Here is a 25,401-nt window from a genome sequence, read left to right on the forward strand (position 1 = left end):
TCTCCCATTTCTGGAGTTCAGTCTCCCAAGACTAAAACTAAGGACTAAGGACACTTCAAAATGGTCCAGTCCTTCAGATTCCTCTGCATCTACTTCCTTGGAAGTGAGGAAAAATCATGTCCAAGGTCACTTGGGATCCAACCATCTTCGGACCCGATCAGATATGTTTTAAGTCCTACAGCCTGTGATCCAACAAAACATATTCCTGATCCAACTTCCTGGGATCCTAAGCCCTTGCCACGGACTGTCTGTTCACCAACTTCCACATTCTTCACCTTCAGTGGTATCTTCTTATTCCTCCAGAAGTCTCACGGAGGCAGATGTGGAAAGGATGATGAGGTGATTCTTCATGGAGAAAATTCAGAAAGGAGTTTTTCACGGTGTCTATGGCTTCAGGTCAAGAACACCATTCATCTACCACTCCACCACTAACTCCTTTTCTGACCCAACCTGTGGTGTTGGAGTGCTAGGATCCCAGCGTTCCGGGCCCTTCTGAGTTGGATCCGAAGACAGCATAGTCTTCGGATCCGACTGTTACTCTGAGTGCAAAGACCACGACGTCTTTGGATCTGGATGACTCATGGAGCTGAAACTTCCAGGTCGGTTCCGAGGGAATAGAATAGAGGCCGAGGTTTTCAGTGACGTCTCTTCCTCTTGGAGCTTCACCTCTGGCTTCCACTTCAGGTGGATTCCTCTCAGAGCAGAGGGAAGTGACAGTCTAGAAACTCACTTTCTTGGCTCTGTTGACTTCCTTCTCTCTAGAGCAGTCTGCTTATGAGGTTGTGAAGTGGGTTTTCTGTGCTTCGGCTGGTCAGACTGGTCCTTCCTCCTTGGATCCACCCTCAACCTCTCAGATGGCTTTTCACCATTTTCCTCAATATTCTAGTCCAAGGGGACAGCCTGCCCAAAGCTTCCAGTCTACCTAGCAGGATAGTCATCCCACTGAAGAAGTCCCTAGGAAGAGGAAGTGCAAAGATACTGACTTCAATGAGGGAGAAGGGTCTCACAAATCACCACCACCCAATCATATCTCACTTGGAGGCATTCTTGAGATCCTGGAACAGAAGGCTGGTTGGTCTGCTTAGAACCATACACCTGAGGAGTCTATATTTATGGAAGCTTTGATGCCTGGCCCATCTACTTCCTGAATTACTCTGCCTACTGATTAACTCATTGATTTGGTTTCTAGGTGGGTATGGAAGGAACCTGATATGAACGAGCTGATCCCCAAGGGACCAGACAGGATTTTGGCTCCACCGGTAGGAAGAGAATATTGGAGTAAAGGGGTACCAGTTGATGCAATGGCCATGGAGGCAGCTACAAAGAAGGAACTTGTGGAACAGAGTTCACAATCCATTCCCCTAACAGAGTCTAGGGCACTGGACAGATTTGGGAAGCGAGTTTATGCTTCACTGACTTTTACTCTGAGATCATTGAATTACTTTGCACACTTCATAAGACTTTAAAGGGTCTTGATAAAGGAACTTTCATATTCCCTTTCAGGGACCACTACTGCTGAGACTCGATCTTCTGTGGCCTCACAGTTGGCCACCCTTCAATGTATTGCAAATTCGTCCATGAGGCTTATCTTGCATGCTGCAGAAGGTGCCTCAAGAGTCGTGGGTTTAGGTGTTTCCATCAGGAGACATGCCTGAATGCACCTGTGTGATTTTGCAGAGACCTTCAAGTCATCATTCATCAATGCTCCCTTTGATGGCTCTTCTTTGTTTGGCCCCAGTGTTAGACACACACTCCAAGTGTGAGAGAGACTGAATGACCCTCTCTGCAGTAGGTGTTTATTTTTTTGACCCTTCAAAGGACCTTTTCCAGGAATCAGTGGGGGGAGGACCAAAGATGTGGTTCAGGAAGTTGCAGGGTCCTTTCCCGGACACATGTGAAGGTGGTTCCTCCAGAGGCAAAGGGGAGAGCGATAATGGTTGAAGATGCCCCCATGGCAGAGGAGGCCCACAAAACCGAGGGTCTAGAGATTCTTTTTCTGACAGACCCTTCCTGCGCTCCTGCAGGGAGGCCCAATTGCCTTCCTCTTGAAGCAGTCTGGGGGTCACTTATCTTTGCACCAGGAAGCGTAGTTAAACATAACAAAAGACACTTTGGTGGAGAGAATTATTTCCAGAGGTTGTATTCCCTTTGTCTTACCCCCTCAGTTATCCAGAAAAATCCATGATATTCCACCCAATCAGAGGGAAGCAGCAGCACTAGAAATTCAAAAGCTGCTAGAAAAAAAGGTCATCCAAGAGGTCCCTCCAGACCAAATAGAGTCTGGAACTTACTCAGGATTCTTTTTAGTGCCAAAGAAGACAGGGGACTGGAGACCAATTCTAGATCTCAGTGTGCTGAACAAATCATTTCGAGACACCAGGTTCCAGATGGTGACGGTGCAGTCCTTTCTGTCCAAGGACAACTGGATGTGTTCGATAGGTCTGTCGCATAAAAATGAACAGACAGTCTCTAGAAGGTACCAACACTTCTGGCTGGGAGCCAGTTTTGTTCATTTCAGAGCACTGTCCTTTGGACTCACCACAGCCCCCAGGGTGTTCACCAGCTGTGTGGCAGTGGTAGCAGCTCACGTGAGGCTGCAAGGATTTTGGGTGTTTTCATATGTAGACTGGCTCATTACCACACTGACCAGGCATTAGCTGATAAAAGCATGAGACCAAGTGTTGCAAACCTGCTGTAATCTTGGAATAAAAATAAATTACAAGAAGTCTCATTTACATCAAACCTTTGGAATTTATAGGAACAGTGTTCACCACAGTACCTATGGTAGCATCTCTTCCTCTTTTGAGAGTACAGACAATAAGGAAACAGGTCAGGAAAATAATTTGCAGTACCAGAATTTCAGTCCGACTGATTCTGCAAGCCCTGGGGTCAATGTCAGCAGCAATAATTATAGTTCCTTTAGCAGTATATCACATGAGAATTCTGCAGCATTTGCTAGCAACTCAATAGTCAGTGCTGTCTCAACCCATGTCACCGAAGATGAGAATAACTCAGGTTTGCAAATAGTATCCTTCCTGGTGGATGCAGTCACAACAACTGTTGCAAGGTTGTCCTTTCACCCTTCCTCCACCCAAGGCCATAGTGACCACAGACTCTTCCTAGATTGCATTGGGGGGCTTTTTCTGGGGAAGATGGTCCAAGGCATTTAGTCCCCCAAAGAGACTAACTTGCATATCAATGTTCTGGAAATGAGAGCAGTGCTTTTTGTGTTGCAAGCATTCCAAAACTCTCTCCCTCTAGGGGCATTTGCATTCCAAATGGATGTGCCATTAGTTTGCTACATCAACAAACAAGGGGGAACAAGATCTTATCCTCTGTGCTGAGAAGCCCTAAGAGTGTTGCAGTGGGCAATATCTTCCAACCGCTTTGATAGCAACGCATATTCTAGGGAAGTCTAACATAATAGCAGACAAATTGAGCAGGTCCATTTTACTGCCTCACAAGTGGTCTGTTAACAACAAGGTGACGGAAATGATTTTCAGTAGGTGGGGCCAGCCTTGCTGCAATCTTTTTGCATCTTCCCTGAACAAGTGCAGTGGCTACTTTGCCCTGATCCCCCACCGAAGATGTCACTGAGGGATGCTCTGTTCCACGATTCCCCTCTGGTCTTTTGTATGCTTATCGTCCAACTCCCCTAATTCCCAAATTCCTTCAGAAAGCAGCCAAGTTGAAGAGTACAGTCATTCTCATTGCACCTTACTGGCCTCGACAAGTTTGGCTCCGCCTTCCTTTGGCCTCGTGTATTGTACCCACCTTGGATTCTGGATCCAACTCCAGGCCTTCTCTCACCCAAGCATGGTTCACCATGATGTCTCACATCTTAAATTAACTGCATAGTTTCTCCATTTCCCTTTATAGTTGTGCAGCCCAGTGCTCTCTTCCAGGGTCCATTCTGTACTTTTATCTTTCCATAAACCTACTCGGCAACTCTCCAGAAGTAAAGGGAGAAGGTTTGTTTATTGGGCAGAGCAGGCTCAGATAGACCCCTTCTCAGCTCCAGTCCAATCTGTTCTTCAATTTTTAGCGAGTTTGTTTAATGAAGGTGCTAGTTCACTGACTAATAAAGTTCAACTTGCAGCAATCTCTAACTTTCATTTGGGGTTTCAAAATTCTTCCCTGGCCTCCTCTAAACTGTACAGAGCCTTTGTGAAAGGTACTTTTCTGCTAAGACCCCCTTATAAAGACCTGTAAAGACCCCATACAACCATGGGATTTAAATGTGGTACTGCAAGCCTTAATGCATTCTCTCTTTGAGCCTGCAGCTAAATGTGATCTAACATTTTTGACATAGAAAACTGTCTTTTTAGTTGCAATTACATCTGTTTGAATAATTTCAGAAATTCAAGCATGGTCTTCTAAGCCCCATACTTGATTTTTCATAAGGATAGTGTCATCTTACATACCAATGCTTGCTTCCTACCTAAGGTGGTGTCAGAATCCAATATTGACCAAGCCGTTAACCTGCCAGTTTTCTTCCCAGACTTTACCAGTAAAGGAGAATATATGCTGCACTTACTGGATGTTCAAAGGCAATTACTTTTCTACCTGCACAGAACAAAAGAAGTTAGACATATCAGCTGTTTGATTCACCCAACTTATGTGCTGTGGAAGCAGTTGCAAAGGTAACTAGCTAGATGGTTGACAGATTGCATTTCATTTGTCTACAACAAATTGGATCTCCCCTTACCAAAACCATTAAAGGCTCATTCAAACAGATATATGGCAACTTCCATTGTATTGCATTCTAGAGCCTCTATGGACTATATATGTGCAGCTGAAACTTCATCAAATCCTCATACCTTTATTACTCATTACAAACTAGATCTGTTCTCGAGGAGAAGAGCAGCTTTTAGCACAGCCTTACTCTGGAATATCCTTAGAGTCCACCCAGGAATTTAGGTAACTGGAGACTCTGTCCCATCAGTTGAGGAATGAAAGAAAATTGACAACTTTGGATAAAGAAGTTATGTACTTACTATAATGTTTCATCTGTATTGTCCATTTTAATTCTTCAGCTCCCCACCCCTTGTCCCCCTCCATTTCTCATAAATGACTTCTGGAGGAATCAGACTGTTAGGGGCACATATGTCACTTTCTCTGAACTCCAGTTATGGCAATTCTTTTATAGTTTCTCTCTCTCAAGCTGTAAATAGGATCTGAGGGACATTGGGGATAGTGCATTATGAGTAACAAAAGAGTTTGAGAGTTTGTTTTAGGCCATGAGCTAGTGTAACGGCTGAGTCGGATCAGAATCAAAATGGATAACACAGATGGAACATTATGGTAAGTACAAAACTTTTTTTTTTCTTGAGGTCCAGCCTGATTGTAATGATGATGTAATCAGGATTTTTTTTCTGACCATAATTGTTCCCCAGGAAGAGATAAATGTAGAACCTTTTTGATGGTCCAAAAAAAGCACCCCTAACTTTAGGCAAAAATGGTAAAATGCTTATGACTAAGGAAGAAACAAGCAGTTATTTCAAACAGTAAAAGATTAGGGAGTGAAATCGACTAGTTAGATGAGGAAGGGCAGTTTAGAGTAGTTTAATAAGAAAAGACTGAAGGCTCTGGATTTGTCTAGTAGTAAAGTGGTTAAACCATTTGCTACAAATTCAGAATTAAGCCTGTCTAATATGAATTACAACCAAATATTAGTTATGGGAGGTTCTGTGCTGAGAGGGCTCGGAAGTATCTCCCCAAAATTCAGTGAGTATGTTACATTAACTTGTTTGAGGGGCAGCAAAATGACTGATATGCCAGAAGCCACTGAGGTGCTGTTTTATAAATCATTATGCTATTATACTATTGTTGTTACGGCAGGCAGCGATGCTATATGAGCACAAGAAGTATTGAGGACTTTGAATGTTCAAGCAAATGAGTTAATTTTATTAAGTAAGACACTGGGGTTTAATTTGATTTTTTTGTGATATTTTTCCCGGTCTGCATTTCCCCAGTCCACAAAAAATCAGGTCTAGGGAAATGACTGTGATAATAAGAGTATCACTTGCTAATGTCATTTGGGTCCGTACTTAATCATCTTGAAGCTACAAGAAATCGTTTCTGTTAGGAACAGTTTGCATTAAGCCATTAAGTAAACAGATTAGTTGGTGCTCTGCTTACTAATCTGGTTAAATCTTTTTTTTTTTTTTTTTGTTATAGGATGGAGTTTGGGGAGGATTATAACAATTACAGCAAGAACTTGAAAAACTTGAAAATATATTTTTGTAACAGTAGGAGCATAAGTAATAAAACTGTCAGATTTAGAAACAAATGTGTGGAAAGTTTGACACGTTATGTCTGACTCCATTTAGCAAAAAAGCATACTTCTCAACCGTACCAAATTTCTTGGCAAATACCGGTTTTGAGGGCAAAATATTGGGGTGCCACGAATTCCCAAGTGGCCCCTTTAATTTCCGAATTTCTCAGTCCTGTTTTGTGGTTCGGATGTCATCACGTGCAGGTATTCGTTAATTTAACTTGCTGCAAAGTCCATCAGAAAGTGCACAGCAGTGAAGCGCATCTTTCTTCTTCTAGGTAAGGCAAAAAAAAAGAAAAGATTGTAAGCATAATTGGCTGTAATATTAATTGTCTTTGTCTTACCTGCAGCTAGAGAAATGGCAGAGTCTGCAGCTGTTTAAACGGCAGTCAATCATTCTGTGAAGAAACCAGTAACTGTTGTGTGCAGTTGCTGATTCTTTATTCCTACCTGCCATCTTCATGTTGCATATTATGCCTAAACAGAAACATATTCCTGCTTAACCCGAGGGGCAAACTGCCCATGTTGGCTATTAGTCTCGTTTCAGAAATGTCTTTTTCACTTTTAAAACCAGTTGACATTAGCATACAGCACCACAATTACTTATTTATTGCTTATTTATGTATATCTAGAGTTCTAAGTTTAAGCATGCCTGTTGCTGACGTTTCCAAATGGTATCCATACAGGAATGCAAGTGAAGTGAAATATAAACGTTTTAGTTAGCCACTGTGATTTGAGAAGTCATCGGAATTCACCATCTTTTGATTTGTATTAATTTGGGCAGAGACACTCATCGACATCACTTCAGGATCTGTACATGAAATTTTATTTAAAATGAAATTTTACTGCACATTAACTTCCATAAAGGCTTTGCTTGCTGTTCCAGTGCATTTTTTTTTATCTACCGAAATAGACACTTGCACACTGTGTTTTGGTTCCACCAAGCTTTTCCATAAAGTTCTAACTCCGGGCATTCAACAGATTATTTTCTGCAGTATACAAAGGGAAATACTATATTGTGAACGCATAACCCTGTCCTTGAACTATTTTATAGCCCAAGTGAGAGGAAACGCATTAATATTAACTAACCATTTCTTCACATCTGAAACACAGAAAATGCCTTCCGTGCTCTCTAGCTTTGTTTTCAATGTATTTTGTGCTTATTCTGAAGAACTCAGGCAAAGTGCTGCTTTAACTATTATCGTTCTGGTCACATTCCGTACTCCCGACACAGCTTTGCAATGCTTTTACAGGACTGAACCTGCAGGCTTCATATTATGATGTGCATTATTCCTTTATAGGTTGTGCCTGGAGTCAGTGCACAGGAAACTCAAATCCTTGTACCTCAAATAGCCACACACCTTACGTTTTCCCAATGCATCTCACAATGTTTGAATGCATTATTCCAGTTACAGAGTAACTATAGCATAGTATAAGAATCATGCACTGCGGTGTATAGTTTCTTTGTGATTAACTTTGTAGAATGGGTTCATATTTTACCCTCTAACAGATGGCCATGAAGTCTGGTGTGGTATGCTAATTGCGATAGCTGAGAAATGCAAAGTACAATGAGCAATGAACCTGCCCGACTGTATATCACATTAAAACCAGGTTTCTAGAAGTTCCTTCTTATGCTTTTTCTAAGTTAATCTGCATTTTGTATTGCAAAATAGCTCCCCCATAGATCTACATAACTATTAAAAGACTTGTCCACATTTGAAACTAGTGGAAAGTTTATCGTATCACTTAAAATAGCTCAATTTGTAGATTAAAGTCAAAGAGCAAATTCCAGATGCAGAACATTTAAATTTTTCTGATGAAATTTGATGGCAATGTGATGGGTTAAGAAATTTCATACCTCTCAACTGTCCAGATTTTTGCAGAATGTCCAGATTTTTGGCTCATATTTTTCGTCAGTTCCTCATAACGTTTGTGTTTTTTTAACAAATAATTGGGATGATCTGAGGATTGAAGTAACAAAATAATGGCATACATTTGAGTTTCAGACTTGTATCACATGGCACACTAAAGGGCAGTGATGCTCCAGTTTTACTTAAAAGGAGATGAGCCTTGCAGTTGTTTTACTGAAGTGTTAGTACAAATCAGAAGCCCTGCTATAATAGTTAGGTAAGTTTATTTTTCTATGAAATGGTGCTAATTTGCAGAGTATTATGATGGTATTTTAAAAGTAAAAAAGGAAATTTCCTGCAAGGTAATGGGAGGCTTATACAAAAAAGTGAAGCATTCTTTATACTCCCTTTCATGCAAATTTAAAAAGTTAACCTTCAGTACTAGAAATTCAGTTTTGATCTCATAACCTAGCTGTAGTCACTATTTTATTATTTAGCAGTGTACTGGAAATGCTGTCTTCCGAGTAATGTTGTTCCCTGCCACTTGTTGCCAACCACTCCTCATAGATATTTTATATCAGCTGCATCTTTTTAGCAACTATTCTTTTTCCGTCTTGGCATTTGCCAAGGTTCTTGTTCTGAGGAGTCAGCCTCGGTGATTGTATTTGACCAGGTTAGAAATAGGACTCTTCATTATGCAGTTGGGCTTGGCTTATGTGAGCAGTGAACACCATTTTAATTCTGGTTGTAGTTCTGGAGGGCAACACAGTTTACCTCACATTTCCAATATGCTGTTTCCATTTGAGATTATTAACAATACTCGTCATGGATGTCTGTACGCTAAGTAATGCAGTCAGTGAACCCACAGGTGTATGCATTTAAGGCCCCCAAATTCTGTCACTTTTTACTCTCTTAGCTGTTGGAGCCAACAAAATTAGTAGTGTTGATTCTTTCCTTCCCCTTCCCTGAAAAAGGGTAAATCTGATGTGTTCTTTCATCCTGTCTTTTCAGTTTCTAATTTCTAACCAAATTGTAGCACAATCAGAAATGTTATCAAAAATCAATGATGTGAAGTTGTTAAATCTCGCCGTTTATTCTCACTGATGGGTTCGGAGCCGATCCTCTGCTCTGACACGGCCGATAGCAAAGCTCAAGGTTTGCCAGTAGCTTGAGACCAAGCCCCTTATCCCACAATGCACTGCTGGAATTACCTCAGATCTAGTTTAAAAGAGATCTCAGTGATCCAGCTAGCTCGGACCATTTGTGGGGAAAAAAACGGCAAGTTTTATAAAAAAAACATTTTTTTTGTTTCTAAGATAGTCGTGTGTTAATATTAGATAATTAGATAATATAATCTATAGTTTTAGATAGTCAGTGCCCTGTTGGCTTAGTTGGTTTGTGTGGGCCTTTAGCCCTATTTACTCTTATTAGTCTTTTATAATAGACAGGGTTTTTCTCTGTGGGCCTCTTTAGCCCTATATTTGTAATCTATAATTATTTGTTATAGATAGTGCCCGGATTGGGCTTAGTTGTTTTGTGGGTCTTTACAAGTTAAGTAAGGACTTTTACTGTCTTATTTTTGCAATTTACTGTTTTGTTTTACTGGACTATGTCTGATGAAAAGGAGAAATCCCATCCTAAATCAGGATTCAAAAAATGCCCAGATTGTGGGCAGAAAATGTCAGTCACTGACGGACACATTCAATGTGTCTATTGTCTGGGGGCTAAACACCTCGAAGACACTTGCAGCATTTGCCATTCCTTTTCTTCAAGAGTCCTCTTGGAGAGAAGGAGGAAGCTTATAGATAGGGGATTATTACAGCATTCCTTTTCTGAGGTGTTGAGTAGCCATGAGGGTACTAGCACATCCTCCAAATCCTCAAAATCTACAAATCCTAAAGTGACAAAAAAGACAACCTTCAGAGGGAGGGTCATCGGTTCCACAGACCTTGGAACCAAGTGTACCTTTGATTCAGAGTCAGCTCTCAGTATTGGAGCTGGTCTCTGAAGTTCCCTCTTCTCCTCTGCTCCAGTCAGCACCTTCAGTGCATTCAGCTAAGTCCTCAGTCAGCCTTTCAGATTTGGACATGGATCTGCTAATGCAGAAGCTTTTACAGGCACCAGGACTTGCCAAATTGTTGTCAGCCCCGACAACCATGGAACCGGTTGTCTACTCCTCCTCCGAGCCATACTGGACTCTCAGAGCCGAAGGATACTGAACCGATGATTGTCGAACCCTTGGAACCGATACCCACACTGGTGTTATCGGCTCCATCTACTCGGATGTCCTCTGCGCCGTCCGAGGACTCTAGGAGCCGATGCTCTCCCATCAGGTCCGGGGAGGATAGTCAAACCGATTTGTCAGTGCCGACTCTTCCTCTCGGGGCTTCGGCTCGGATGAGCTCGGTTCCTACCTCGGGCTAGGAGCCCAGGGTTTCGGTGCGGGAGGATCGGACGGTACTCTTGGGTCCATCCACTCCTTCTCGTCGGAGCCATGGTGCCTTCGATGCTATGAGGAGAGTTTTGTCTCCAAAGACAACGTCCGCATCTGTTCAGCCTTCCCTCTCCCCTCAAGCTCCTGTCCAGGATCCATGGATCTTCCAACAGATGATGGTGGAGAAACGAGAACCAAATCTGGGGAGGCCAGTAGGGGGCTATGAGAATAACAGTCCTTCCCAGCAATTTTGCTTTCTGTAAAAATCTGGGTCGTGTAAAAGTGCATCCCTCAGGGACTGCAGTGAAGGATGGAGGTCCCCTGACGGGTGCAACAGAAGGTCCGGAAGTGGGTCCAGATCGTGTAACATCTCTCGAGGGATGACCGGGAGGTGGTATTAGGGCAAAGTAGCTTCTGCATTTTGAATTGATGTGGCTGGCAAAGAGGTCGCAGCAAGGCTGGCCCCATTTGTGGAAAATCAACTCCACAACCTGTTTGAGAGACCACTCATGAGGGAGCAATATTGCCCTGCTTAGCTTGTCCGCTATCACGTTGGATTTCCCCGGGATGTGCGTTGCTAACAGAAAATTCTGGGATGACACAGCCCATTGCCAGACCTTGAGGGCTTCTCGACAAAGGGGGTAAGACTTGGTTCTGCCTTGCTTGTTCAAGTACCAGACTACTGACGTTGTCCGTCTGAATTGCAATAGTTCCTAGAGGGAGAGAGTCCTGAAAGTACTGCAATGCCAGGAGTACCGCTGTCAACTCTAGAACATTGATGTGCAGATGTGATTCTTGATCTGTCCATGTGCCTTGGGCAGTCTTTCCCTGAAAATGCCCCCCCACCCTATCAGGGAAGCGTCCATGGTCACAGTGGCTATGGGGGGGACAAAGGGTCTTCAGATTGTGACATGAAGAGACGTCAACCACCACCAAAGATCTCTCTTGCAAGAATTCGTGATGAGAATCATGTGGTGCATCGGTAGTTTCTGGTATGACCACTGAGCAAAGAGGAGCCATTGAAGAATTTGCATATGCATCCTTGCGAGTGGTATAGCCAGGATTGCTGCCGCCATCAAACGTAGTACTTTCAATACCTCTGCTGCTGCAGCTTTGTTCTTTGACACCAGTGAGCTGACGTGTTGGCGGAGAAGTGAAACTCTTTCGATAGGAAGACGTAGAATGGTAGTTGAGGTATCTAACTCTGCTCCTATAAAAATGGTATGCTGTGATGGTGATAAGGCAGACTTTTCGAAGTTGATTGTAATGCCTAATTGATGGCAGAGTGTCAGAGTGTATTGTGCTGTCTGAGTCAACTGATGCCTGGTGGTAGCGGTGGGGAGCCAATAGTCTAGGTATGAAAACACCTGGAATCCTAGACTTCTCAGGTGAGCCGTGACCACTGCCATGCATTTGGTGAACACTCTGGGAGCTGTAGTGAGACCAAAGGGCAGGGCTAGAAACTGGTAATGATTGGCTCCCAGCCGGAAACGCAGATGATCTCTGGAGCGTCTGTTCATCTTTATGTGATAGTACGTGTCCTTAAGATCTATGGAGCACATCCAATCGCCTTTCCCTAGGAAGGGAAGAATGGACTGAAGCGTGACCATTCGGAACGTCTCTTTCTTTACAAACTGGTTGAGTCTGCTGAGGTCCACGATAGGTCTCCAGTCCCCTGTTTTCTTTGGTACCAAAAAGAATCTTGAGTAAGTTCCGAATCCAACTTGGTCTGCTGGGACTGGTTGGATGACTCTCTTTTCTAGCAATCTGTGGACCTCTACGATTGCTTGTTCCTTGAGTTTGTGTGGAACATCTGGGATTCTCTTTACAGGAATGGGAGGGGAAGAGAACGGTATGAAATATGCTCTGGAAATGATGCTTTGTACCCATGTGTCTTTTATGTTTAGCCAGGCTTCTGGGTACAAAGACAAGCGACCCCCGCCTGCCGAACAGTCGGGCCCCTTTCAGGGGTGCTGGTAGGGTTGACCGGAGAACTGACCCCTGTCACCCTGTTGCTGTGGAACCCCTCTGCCGTGGGGGCAGCGTCTTCCGTTATAACCCCCTCCTCTGCCTCTAGAGGGGGTTTCTCCACGTGTGTCCTGAAAGGCTCCCTGTGCTTTTCGGAACCACATTTTCCCTCCCCTAGGGCCCTTGGGGTAGGGCCGAGTAGGTGTAGAAAAATGGACTCGAACAGCAGAGAAGGTCTTGCCTTCCTGCTCACACCTGGTTAAAGTTTCCTTAACTTTGGGCCCAAACAGTGATGAGCCATCGAATGGGGTGTTAATAAAGGAAGACTTAAAGGGCTCCACAAAGGAACAGAGACACATCCAGGCTTGTCTTCGAAGTGCAATGCCCGAACTAGTGGCTCTACTCGAGCCACCAGCTGCATAGGATATGAGATGCATGGACGAGTTTACCACTGAGTTTAGGGTAGCGAGCTGGGCGTTGACTTTGTCGGCCACCCCTGGGCCTTTGTCCAGATTTTTGATGTTTCCAGGTTGAGAGGTCTGCAAATAAGCCATTGACGGTTCCTGGTTTTACTGACCATTGTGGTATTCGAACTTACAAAAAAGGGTGGGAGGGAGTGTTAATTTATGCATCACTTTAAATATTCTTCCACTATTGTATTTACTGTTGAAAACCCAGAGCTGCTATTTGCTAAGTTAACCATAGAAAAGGCTAATTGGTGGATCACTATTTTTACAGACCCACCTAATTTAAAATTCGAGCAGGATGTTGAGTTTTGCCAAATTATTTGATTATTAACAACATTATTGAATGTAGTAGTATTTTACATCAAAGAGGAAAATAACATTCTTTGTTGTTTGGCTAAATATGAAGCAGTAGGTTATAAATTGTGCTATTGAGACTTCTCTCCATCAGCTGTGTAACTGCAGTAGTTATTGTAAAGGATATGATAATACAAGGAAGTTTAATAGCTCTGGCTTTGTGTCTATTAGTAAAGAATTGAGTCTGTGGCAGTAGCAGTTAGATGGGAAAATACTGAAGAAAAATGATTTTGTTTTTATGATTATTTGCTCTGATTAATAGATTGGTTCCAGTGGAAAGTTAGTAATGCCAATAATCAGTTATTGCCATGGTGAATTAAGTGTTTGACACATTATAGCAACAGAACAAAATATCTGTGGTAGAAGTATAAGAAAAGTCCTAATTTTGATGATAAGGTGTTTAAGTAAATAAATATATATATATATATATATATATATATATATATATCTAAATGGAAAGGAGAGCGTCAGGCAGGTTATCCACACTTAGCGTTTACAATGGTTTCACAGTTCTTAGTAAGTTGTAGGTTAACCAAAGAATTTTTAAGCAATACCAGGTTTACAAAGTTGCTAGTAAACCAAAAATTCTAAGCGATACCAGGTTTACAAGGTTCCACACCTCGGCCAATAGATCCCCTTATAAAAGTTCAGCAGTATTCACTCCACCTCGTTTCACATATGAAAAAACGTATCGACCAAGGCAAATCATCCAATAGCTTTAACTTTATTAAAGTACAACAGATTGGCAAGCACTTTCACCCGTAGGCTTCATCAGGCCACAAATAAAGTATACATTCAGATTAGTTTTATATGTTAATATGTATTAACGTCACTTCCTTTAATTAGTGTAACTCTCTACTCGCCTTAAAAGACTTGCGCGTCTTTCCATATATAGTATAAAGTACAAGTTAATTTAAAAAACTTTCAACAAAGCAATCAACACTCTAAATACTTGATAGATATTTACAAAAACTCATACACACAAATAAAGTTGCTATTTAACTAATAAAAATATGTATATAAACATACAAGTTTGTACATTTTCTCATTTTAACGCACGTCACGCATTTTTTACGTGGAATATACTTATATATAATGGTTGTATTGCCAGATACACATTAGAAAATGTTAATAGCATATATTTAATTTTCAGCACTAAAATAACCTGCCTGATGCTCTCCTTTCCATTTACATTATTTTAAATACTAGACTTTTTAGGAAGAGCGCATTTAAACAGCCAGTATTTGTACTTGCATATATTTATATATATATATATATATATATATATATATATATATATATATATATATATATATATAAAATTAACTTGGTCCACTTTTTGGAATGTTCAACAATAGTGGTTTTGTACCCATATGCTGTAAAGCGGCAGTTGTTAATGTTCAGCATTGTCACTGCTGCAGTAGACTATAGCAGTTGGAGAGGAAGTAGCACCCCGTGCTCCATTTTCTTCAGTACGTCTTTCTGCCCTCAAGAGAGCAACTCTGAGCTTCACAAGATTAACAGTCCACTCAAGCTTCCATTTCTGGAAGAATTGTAACTTAAGAATACCACAGTTTACTGTGCTGACGTTTTAGTGAAAATGTCTTTTTAGGCAAATAATTTTTCATAGCTGAGGCTAATTAACTAGATCTGGGACACTTTGTGGGAGAAATGAGTACTACTTTTGTACTCATTATGAGAGAAATGAAGGAATTATGTTTAAAGGGATTGTAAGTTTATTTTGATGTTTGTATACACTTCATGACAACGTATCTTAATTTTTGCTTAATGAAGTGACGCCTTCTATAAAAAGGGACTTTTGAATTGTGGGTGACTAAAGTGTACTGCTTGTGCATTCACTTTTGTGTTATTTGAGGGGCTGTGTAGGAAAGAGTGCTTGTGAACACTAGAGTGACAGCTAACCTAACAGACTCATTTGAGCTGTGGTTTCTGATAAATGAACTTCTCCCTTGGCAGAAAAATAGATACCCTTGCCAGTCATGCAGTTCCTCCTCCCACTGTACCTAAAAAGAAAAAGAAAAAAAAATTAAGAGCCCTTGCCACACACTGGGGTCATTCTAAGCCCCAGCCATTGATGGACACCTCTGCAGTGACCACAGCTTGTTCCTCAGACCAGTCATTGGATCCTCTAGTGTAATCCCCCCCCCCCATGGACCAGGGGTTAGCCATGTCCTCTGTGGCTGTTCCAGCGTCCATGGAGACATGGGAGAACTATCTGGCCAGGATAAGAGATACTTCCAGTGTTGAAGTGCCATCGTTCAGATGGTCTCCTAAGGGGTATCCCCCCAAAAAAAAAAAAAAAAAATTCAAAAGGTTAGACATATTTAATCTAAAGACAGTGTTTCTATTAATAAATATTAATTACTTAAACAGGAAAAATTTAAACATGGTTACTAATTCCACAAATTCTAAGGATGTATTACCTGAGGATTTTGATAATGACTGGGTAGTGCTTTATCTACATTTATTATTGGTCTTTTGGAATTCCGTTCATATTGATGAATTAAGTTTCCTCAGTTTGTTCCAACTCTGGTTAGATATCTTGAGTATTGATGGAGGGTCCTTCAGTTTTAATTGCAAATGACTGATTCTGCCAAGTTATTCATTAGAATTGTTCCATTTTGTAAATAGAAGTCCATTCTGGAGTTTCATTTTCCATGTGGCATTCAAGTGAAATTTTTTTAAATATATTTTTGCAGCAGAAGTTTGTTCGCTGTCCAGTACGCACAGAAATCCGACAGCTGAGGAGAGTCCTTTGTCACAAGCTACGGGTGGACCTACAGCATGTAAGTTCTTTTGTCTCATTCCTAATAATTACTGTTTTACCCCCAAGCTTCTTGGAGAACTGTCCCACCTCCCTTCCCTTCCATTCCATTCAACCAGGTGAACTAAGAACTTCCCTTTTATATGATATCCAATACATAATCACTTGTCATGCATGATGTGGTAGCCTTTGTTCCTAAAACTTATTTTGTTCAACTACCTTCAGCTATTTTCTACCACTTCAACTTTTTAGCTCACAGACTGGCAACTTTTTCTTTGAGAAGCTCTTGACTTGAATTTTTGACATCATCTGTTCTTAGCATGCAAGCTATGAAAGAGCATTTAGCCAGTTGCTCTGCTTTGAGTATATGTGTTGAATTATCTCATCAGGATGTTTAATGAGTGGGTTTGAATGTATAACTTATCATGCCGTGAGTGCATTGCTAAAAGGAAGGGAACTTTGGAAACGTGAATCTGAAAAATACCAAACATTGTGAAATGCCATCATGACAGTACATTATACATGGAAGTCCTTGTATGATTGTAATATTTTTCTTTTTTGTGACTCAAAATGTGTACATATGCAGCCATGCATACATAGATGCTTGTGTTATGTTTAAAAAAAAAAAAAACAAAAAAAAAACAAAGGAATGTTCTTTCAAATGGAGTTTTTTGCTGGCAGCCTTTAGTATGGGATCGTGTTGCAGAGAGTAAGGGAAGGTTTGCCCTAAAATGATCACTGTTTGTTCTCTCTTGTAAGTGTTCTATATTTCATGAGGTGTGTGTGTGTGTGTGTGTGTGTGTGTGTGTGTGTGTGTGTGTGTCTGTCTGTTTACACACAGATGTGTGTCTCCTTAGATTTTAGGTTATTTATATAAAAGCTCCCTTGTGTGTTTGTGAGTGCATTATGTGCTTGTGTGTTAATTTGAGGTAGTAATGGGCTGGTTGTATAGCATGTGTATAGTATGTGTCTGGTGTCACTGAGCTGAAATATTACTGTGAGTGTTACCTTTTTATGTATGTATTCATTCATTTGATCACAGTCAAACATCAGTGGTGTACACAGAAAAAATTGTGTATATGTGGGTGGATGTGTGCGCATGAGAATGAGACAGATGGGGGGTTGTGTAGGGTTGTACTTTGTTTTTGATAGCAGTGAAGTGAAATGCTACTACAGCTAATATGTTTGTATTTTTTAAAGCTAGTAGAATAAAGTCAGTGAAGTGAAATGTTACTGGAGCTGTATTTTTAAAACTAATAGAATAAAGTCTGTGACATAATGTCTAGACAGATTTATAATTACACGTGGTTGTTTCTATTGATGAAAGTCAGCTGCGCACAAATTATTGGTGAGACCTGCTGGGCAGACTTTAGCACCAAAGTATATGGTCACTCTGGTTGAAAACTGGAAAAACTTGAAGATGCTTCTGCGTTTTTACATCTAAGTGCATTAGCTCTAGTTTGATATGGGTGGAGGATACTTTGCTCCCTGTGCAAAAGCCATTTTGAGCTCTTATACTTTTTGGGTAGACTGATCATAATCTTTTGCACTGTGACCTATCTAGATAAGTTATTCACATTATGTTTTTCACCTTTGAGTCATCTGGGCTTCAGGCACAAAATATATTGTGCTTTGTAGTTTTTAGAAATACGGATTTCCTTTATGGTTATGATGTTTTGGTGCATGTCATCTGTGCATTCAGTTCTGTATAATCTTTCCATCCTTTCTTCATTGCAGAGAGGACATGCATAACTTCATATCAGTTCCGTCGAAAATCTTTAATAACTGACTGTTCACATTCTTTAGGTACAGATACTGTTCCGAAGTGAATCCCTGCCTGATCATATGTCTATGAAGCAGTTGTGGCTCTCAAAGTGGTATGGCAAGGTCAGTGCATATTTTAAAATGTTAAAATCCAATGTCAGGTATTCTTCTCATAAGGCCTGTAAGTATACTACCTTCACATTGTGTTAAATGTTTTAGCAATGTTAAATGTTATGTTACTAATGGGCAAAGAGTAGCATCTTAATTTTAGTCTCAGGTAGGTAGTTATCATGGGTAAAACATGACTGAACCTATTGAAATATAGCAGAGGACAGTGTTATTCTACGGCATTATTTATCTTGAGCTCAGTGTTAACTGCTGGAGGTGGATGTTGATAAGAACAGGAAAAAAACATTAAAAAGTAAACAACCTTAGCAGTCTGAAGCATGAGAAAATATTGTTGGTGGAAACAAGTCTAACCCAGAGGTAAGGCAGGGAGGAGAAAGTAATGTGGGACTCGTATAAAAGAATCGCAGGACCATGTGAAACTGAGACAGTTTTTGGCACAGATGATGGCCAAATTTAACCAAATAAATGCAAAATTATGATTACATGACCCACATGGAATCCAGAGTACAGGTGGTAGAAGGAGGGCTCTCATTACATTTGGATGTGAATAAATAGCTTCAGAAAGACAGTAAACTGATCTGTACTCATATTTGGTGGTAAACAAGTGAAGGTGGATTTGTTACAGGTGCATCTAAATCTGAAAATAAGGACAGGTGGAACAATTTCCATTTTATAGGTATATTACAAACAGCAGAAAAAATGTGCAACACTTTGTAGCTGACCTGTTGAGTCCTGGTGCAGGCTGGGTAAAAGGAAGCTATGGATTGAAAGACCCCATCACTTATTTGCCCAAGGAACTGTTGTTAGTTGGAAGAAAATGCATTATTTGAAGGAGAAAGCGGATTGATTCCCTGTTAAGGCAAGCAGAAAAAAAAAACATCATTGATGGGTAAACTGTATATTTTTGCAGGGATACAAGTGGGGAATAGAAATGTGCTGCAGTCAGATAGATCAAGAAAGATAAAATTTCACATAAAGTTCCCTGCATATTTCAAAATCTGCTTTCCTATGGGGCATGTATTCTTTAGAGGCCCAGGATGTGGTGGAAGCTCATATCAAATATGTTTAAAGCCTGATTACAGAATGGGAGGAGAATGAAAACCCTAGAGAGCAAAGGAGGCCAGTTTCACTGTTTTAAATCACTGTGTGTGTGTATATATGTGTGTGTGTGTGGGGGGGGGGGGGGGTGACAGCATTGATGAGGATATAATAGATTCCATGAGAGGAAACACAATGAACTATTACTGCTACCTTGTACTGATTCTGTAAATGGGACAGTAGCGTATAAAAGGACAAGTACTACTTTCCCTTGGAGGTTTCATAAATATTCTCTTCATTATTTTAGTTTGCCTAAAATTCGATATGAAAATGTTAAGTATGTGGAAAGTTGATAGTATCAAATCCAGTCACTTATTTAGTCAGTGTTGGAAGGGTGGATGAAGTAAGAATAGCTCCTTCAGTGTGCATGATTATTGGCTGTTGCTCAGTCACTCCTGGTAATTGTAGTTAGTGTCCGTGGGTGTTTTTAAATGTCACACAGGTCTTAATTTAGATGTCTGTTAAACAATACCTCACAATTCAATAACATTTTTAATGGTGGTAATGTGTTGAATTGTTTAAATTGTTGGTTGTTTTGTTTATTAACTTGCATTTATTATTTACTTTATGTAGTTGGAAGTTTGTTTTTGTGGGTCTATGCAGTGCAGGGATACTATCTGGCCTGGGTAGGAAGGCTTGGTGGAAATCTAACAGGAGGGGGGGGTACCACTGGTGGAGATGGTTATTTTGCCCAGAGTTAAGGTGGTAAGCAGTAGTATGGAAAATAGAAATGCAAGTAATAGAGAAGGTGAACGTGATTAGTTGGAATGAAAATGATGACCATCTGTTTTAGGAAACTCCAACATCCACAGAACATTGCAGATTGAATTCAGTAGCCCTGTATCATGTATGTTCTGAGGCAATTATAGCCACAGTGAATTTTGGCTACATATTAGAGGCCTGAAATATGCAATAATTTCTGTATCAACGTCTGGAAACCAGTAGGGGTGAATTAAGAGTACTGCTGATTGTTTTGGTAAAGGAGATTAAGGGTCAGTGCTCTGGTGGGGGACTTCATTTTAGTGACAATGAAGGAAGACAAGTGCTCTGGTCCAAGATCAGTTTAAATCCATAAGGTGTGGTAAAGTTTTTATTAATTTTATGCAAATAGTAGTGGTGGAAGATGTGGCAAATGAGCTTAGTGTAGAGGTTTTGACTACAACCTACTTAAATGCAAGTCACTCTGTCATAGTCAGATTTTATGTAAATGTGAAGGGATTACACAGGATTAGGGTCATACAGGTTCTTCCACAGGTTTACTTGGACCATATGCTCTTGTGCTGTTGGACTTTAGGCCAAGTACTAAGCATTGGAGGGTTGTAAATTATTTTTTTAATTCGTCTTTTTTTAATAAATGGAGTGAAAACAAAATCAGATAGCTGTTAGAGGACTCTGGTGGATCAGAAGATAGTAATGTGAGGGAGGCTTCTTGGAAGGCCATTAAACACTTGGTTTAACAGGAAATAATGATATACACAGGCCAAATTAGGAAGTGCAGAAAATTAAAGGAGTGGCAGTTTGGTTTGCTTATCAGATGAAACTTAGAGAAAGGGGAAGACAAAGAGCAAAGGAGGAAATAGGGAAGAGATGGAAGGAAATAAATAAGCTAAGGAAACTAATTTGTAAGCCTTGCAGAACATTTCTTTATGGGATTCTCCAAGGACACTGATGATTTCTGATATGAAGCTGTAGCAACAAATAGCTGAGGTGACTGTAAGTAAACTAAGAGATCTGGAAACACATAAGTTGATAAGAGATCATTATGATGATAAAATTTGTGCAGCACTTTTCAGAATTGTATAAAGAGGAAGTCCTGGAAGCAAGTTGTAAGAAAAGGCTGGGCGGTTTCTTGTAGGGAGAAGTTCATCCATAACTGTCTTCTTACCAGGCGCAGGCTTTGGTAGCACCCATCACTGTGAAAATGTTGCGTAAACTGCCAGTAAATAGAGCTCCAGTGCCAGATAGTCTCATACTAAAATTGTACAAAGCTGGTGGGACATGTCTGTTAAGGAGTTTAAATCACAGTGTAAATTTATAACTGCTAATAATCACTATATTAATAAAAAAATTGAGGTGGTTTTATAGCTGAAATGACAACCAACTGTTCTTGGTGGAAATCAGGCACCCAAGTGTCCAGAGACTCCTTGCTGGTCCATCAGCAGTGACAACCGCATGGAATACTAGAAGTCATGAGTTCTGTCCCTAGACAAGGGTCAGTGTTTTTTTCCCCTTCAGTTGCTAATATAATCAGAAATCCAAGGATATTAGTATGGTGTTCAAGAAAAGTTGGCTTTTTTTTTTGCAGATATTATTTTGTACCTGATGGAACCAGAAAAAGGCATTTCAGTGTTGTGGAATATTCTGAGACAGTTCTGGGTTTTTTCGGGGTATAAAATTAATGAAAATAAACAAAGGTTGTAATGATAAACTATGTACCCACACCTGAATTGGTCCAGCAATACCCATATTTATGGGGACATGATAAAATTAAGTAATGTGAAATTGTTCAATCTCGCCGTTTGTTTTTACACACGGGTTCAGAGCCGATCCTCGGCTCCAAGTCGGCCGCATCACTAGCTCGCATCTTCGAGAATGCTCGAGGCACAGTAATATCCCATGATCCTCCGGTGCTAACCCTCAGATCTAGTTTGCCGCTAGCAGCAGATCACATCGAGAGGCTCGGGCCAGTACAATTCTTACTGTTTTTTCTTGTTAAATATAGATATTTTTTTATATTCTTATAATCTTTATCTTAATAATTGATAGCTTCATATATATATAGTAGTTGTGTGAACTAGTTTAGGTAGTTTGTTACCTTTAAAATTATTAGTAAGGGCCTTAGGCCGTTTTTTGTCTGTAAGAACTTAACAGTATTTAAAAGAAAGTTAACTTTCTATTTTATTTTTTTCTTTTAAAAATATATATACATATATCTCAGTGCTAGGCTTAATGGCAGCATCCCTTCTTGTAGTTCCTTTAGGCAGAATGCACATGAGGATCCTTCAATGGATGCTATTCGCCCAATGGTCGTATCTACAACTTCCACTGTCTCACGAGATCTTGATCACGAATTATTGCAAGAAGGATCTCTTGTGGTGGATACACAGTCAAGAGCTAACACTAGGACGACCCTTTGTATTACCCAGTCCGGTAGCAACTCTAACCACGGACGCTTCCCTGATAGGGTGGGGGGGATTCTTTCAGGGACAAACAGTCCAAGGTCAATGGTCCAACATGGAGTACAATCTGCACATCAATGTTCTAGAGATGAGGGCAGTGTTTCTAGCGTTGCAACACTTTCACAAGTCCTTACCTCGGGGAACAGTGACAGTTCAGACAGACAACATGTCAGTGGTCTGGTACATAAACAAGCAAGAGGGAACCAGATCTTACCCGTTATGCAGAGAGGCCCTCAGAATTTGGCAATGGGCAAAGTCCACTGGACGCTTTCTGATAGCAACGCACATCCCGGGGATTTCCAACGTAATCGCGGACAGGTTGAGCAGAGCCATCCTGTTCCCTCACGAGTAGTCCCTCAAACGTCAAGTGGCGGAAGAGATCTTCCGCAGATGGGGCCAGCCTTGCTGCGACCTGTTTGCATCCCCTTTGAATGCCAAATGCAGAAGCTATTTTGCCCTGTTACCCCCCCCCCAGGGGGTGTCCCCAGGGACGCACTGGTATACGATTGGCCCCCAGGTCTCCTTTATGCTTTTCCTCCTGATCCATTAATTCCCAGGTTTTTGCAGAAAGCCAAACGTCTGGACAGGACCATAATACTGATAGCCCCATTCTGGCCTCGACAAATCTGGTTTCCCTTCCTTCAATCCCATCAAGTGGAGGAACCATGGATTCTGGACCCGGAGCCAGATCTGATGACACACTCGTCGGAGTTCCTCACACCTTCCTCAAGTCCCTCAAACTGACAGCTTGGCTGCTCCGCTTCCCATCTTAGCCAGGTCGGAGTTACTATCTCCTGCAGTACAACAAATTATTGTATCTTCTCACAAACCATCTACAAGAAAATTGTACATCAGCAAATGGAACCGTTTTGTGCACTGGGCCTCCAAACAAGGTATAGATCCATTCGGGGCCCCAGTACACAAGATACTAGATTTCCTTTCCTCACTTTTTCAAGAAGGAGCATCAACATCCACTATAAGGGTTCAACTGGCCGCTATATCCAATTTTCATACTGGCAGTAAGGATGGTTCTCTTATGCCTCACAGGCTTTGCAAAGCCTTCATGAAAGGTACTTTTCATCTCTGTCCCCCTTTTCGTAATCCAATAGCACCTTGGAATCTTAATCTCATGCTGTCACAACTCATGTTGCCCCCTTTTGAACCAGCAACCACAACTCCGTTAAAATTGCTTTCGTGGAAAACACTTTTCCTGGTTGCCATCACTTCAGCCAGAAGAGTTTCAGAGTTACAGGCTCTATCTATCCGACCCCCGTACATGATTTTTCATCCGGATAGAGTAACCTTGCACACCAATCCATCCTTTCTTCCGAAGGTTTATTCAATTCAGAACATCAATCAATCTATTGAACTGCCTACCTTCTTTAAAAATCATTCCAATAAGCTGGAATACACATTGCACAAGTTGGACGTTCACAGACAACTAAGATTTTACTTACATAGGACAAAAGAGTACAGAAAGTCAGATCAACTATTTGTCTCATATGCTGACCAAAGAAAAGGACAGGCAGTAACGAAGGTTACCTTATCCAAATGGCTCTCAGATTGCATAAATTTCGTATATGCTGAATCCAAACAACAACTTCCTTTCAAACCCAGAGCTCATTCTACAAGGGCGATTGCTACCTCTTCAGCCCATACCGCTCGTATGCCTTTAGATACCATTTGTGCAGCGGCAACTTGGGCAAAACCACATACCTTCATCGCCCACTACAAGCTAGACAAGAGCTCCAGGGACAGGGCGACGTTTGGTTCCACTGTACTCAGGAATGTTCTCCCTTGAGCCACCCGGGAAAAAGGAGCTAGGGGCGCTACCGTGTGTAAGAACAAACGGCGAGATTGAACAATTTCACATTAAGAAGTTATGTCTTACCATAACGATCCATGTGAATTGTTCATCTCGCCTTTGTTCTTACATTCCCCCCCTCCATCCCCCGTCCTACGGTCTGGGAGAACGGTTTTCGATTAGATTCCTTTTCAGCCTTTTCTAGGTATGGTTGACATATTATTAACATCAGTAATGGCATCTTTTATCCTCTACCTGGCAGTAGGGTTTCAGACAATTTGTAGTATTTGTTCATAAGTGTTTTAGACACATTTCTAAGAGGGATTCTTCTGGTATAGCAAACTAGATCTGAGGGTTAGCACCGGAGGATCAAGGGATATTACTGTGCCTCGAGCTTTCTCGAAGATGCGAGCTAGTGATGCGGCCGACTCGGAGCCGAGGATCGGCTCCGAACCCGTGTGTAAGAACAAAGGCAAGATGAACAATTCACATGGATCGTTATGGTAAGACATAACTTCTTATTTAGGAGTGTGGATTAAAAAATATTTGGTTTTGGCAGCTAAGCATATGTGGGAAGAGACTAAACAAAAGATACTATAAAAACTAATAAACTGAAAGCTCTTGTCTATGGATAGCAAGATACTAGTACTACAGATGTTTTTAGTCCCTTTAGTTTTATATGCAGGTCAGGCATATTTTTATTAATGAGGATAAGTTGTGGATAGTAATTAATAGAGTTGAGTGATTTTATTTGGGAGTGGAAGAGGGCAAATGTCCATTGGGATTAGTTGATTCTCCCAGTAGAACAAGGTGGTTTAGGATTACCTGATTTGAAATATTTTAAAGTAACACAGTTAAGGCTCTTATTCATAACACAAGCAAAAAGCTACAATTGAAAGTGGAAAGGGATTGCAATGAAGCAATGGGGTAATTCAAGAATTAGAGAGAATGGGATTTTAAATGCGGATCCATAAGGAGAATAAGAACAGTCATACAGAAGAGAATGAATAGTCTGAATAGAATAATCCGAATAGAGATGTGGTAAATCAGCAAGTAAAGGATAGTAGTATTGCTGCAGTTGAATTCATCCTCATGTCTTGGTGAGTACCTTCATAGGTTCATACTAGGCTATCTGCCCTAGGGCATTTATAGGCCTAGCCAGAGTATGTTTGGCTTTCGCCACCCATTTTAAATTAATTTTGCTATGCCCTTTTTCGAGGTTAGTATACTGTGCCTCTGTCTAACAGTGACACAGAAGTGATACCAGGGGTAAACCTACGATCTTCCATCCA

The 25,401-nt window shown here is 41.0% G+C and overlaps 1 protein-coding gene across 2 annotated transcripts in view; it reads left to right on the top strand.

The window, feature by feature from the left end:
* The window catches only part of PCGF1 (polycomb group ring finger 1), a 1,514,627-nt gene that overhangs the window by 1,428,696 nt on the left and 60,530 nt on the right, over positions 1-25,401 (top strand). For both annotated transcript variants that reach the window (XM_044064289.1, XM_044064290.1), the window contains exons 7-8: positions 16,071-16,157; positions 17,942-18,022. In XM_044064289.1, coding sequence (XP_043920224.1) covers positions 16,071-16,157; positions 17,942-18,022 — 168 coding nt within the window. The remainder of the gene's footprint in view (positions 1-16,070; positions 16,158-17,941; positions 18,023-25,401) is intronic.

The sequence above is a fragment of the Protopterus annectens genome, chromosome 2.part2 (genome assembly GCF_019279795.1).
Source record: "Protopterus annectens isolate FY-2018-M chromosome 2.part2, PAN1.0, whole genome shotgun sequence".
Lineage (NCBI taxonomy): Eukaryota > Metazoa > Chordata > Ceratodontiformes > Protopteridae > Protopterus > Protopterus annectens.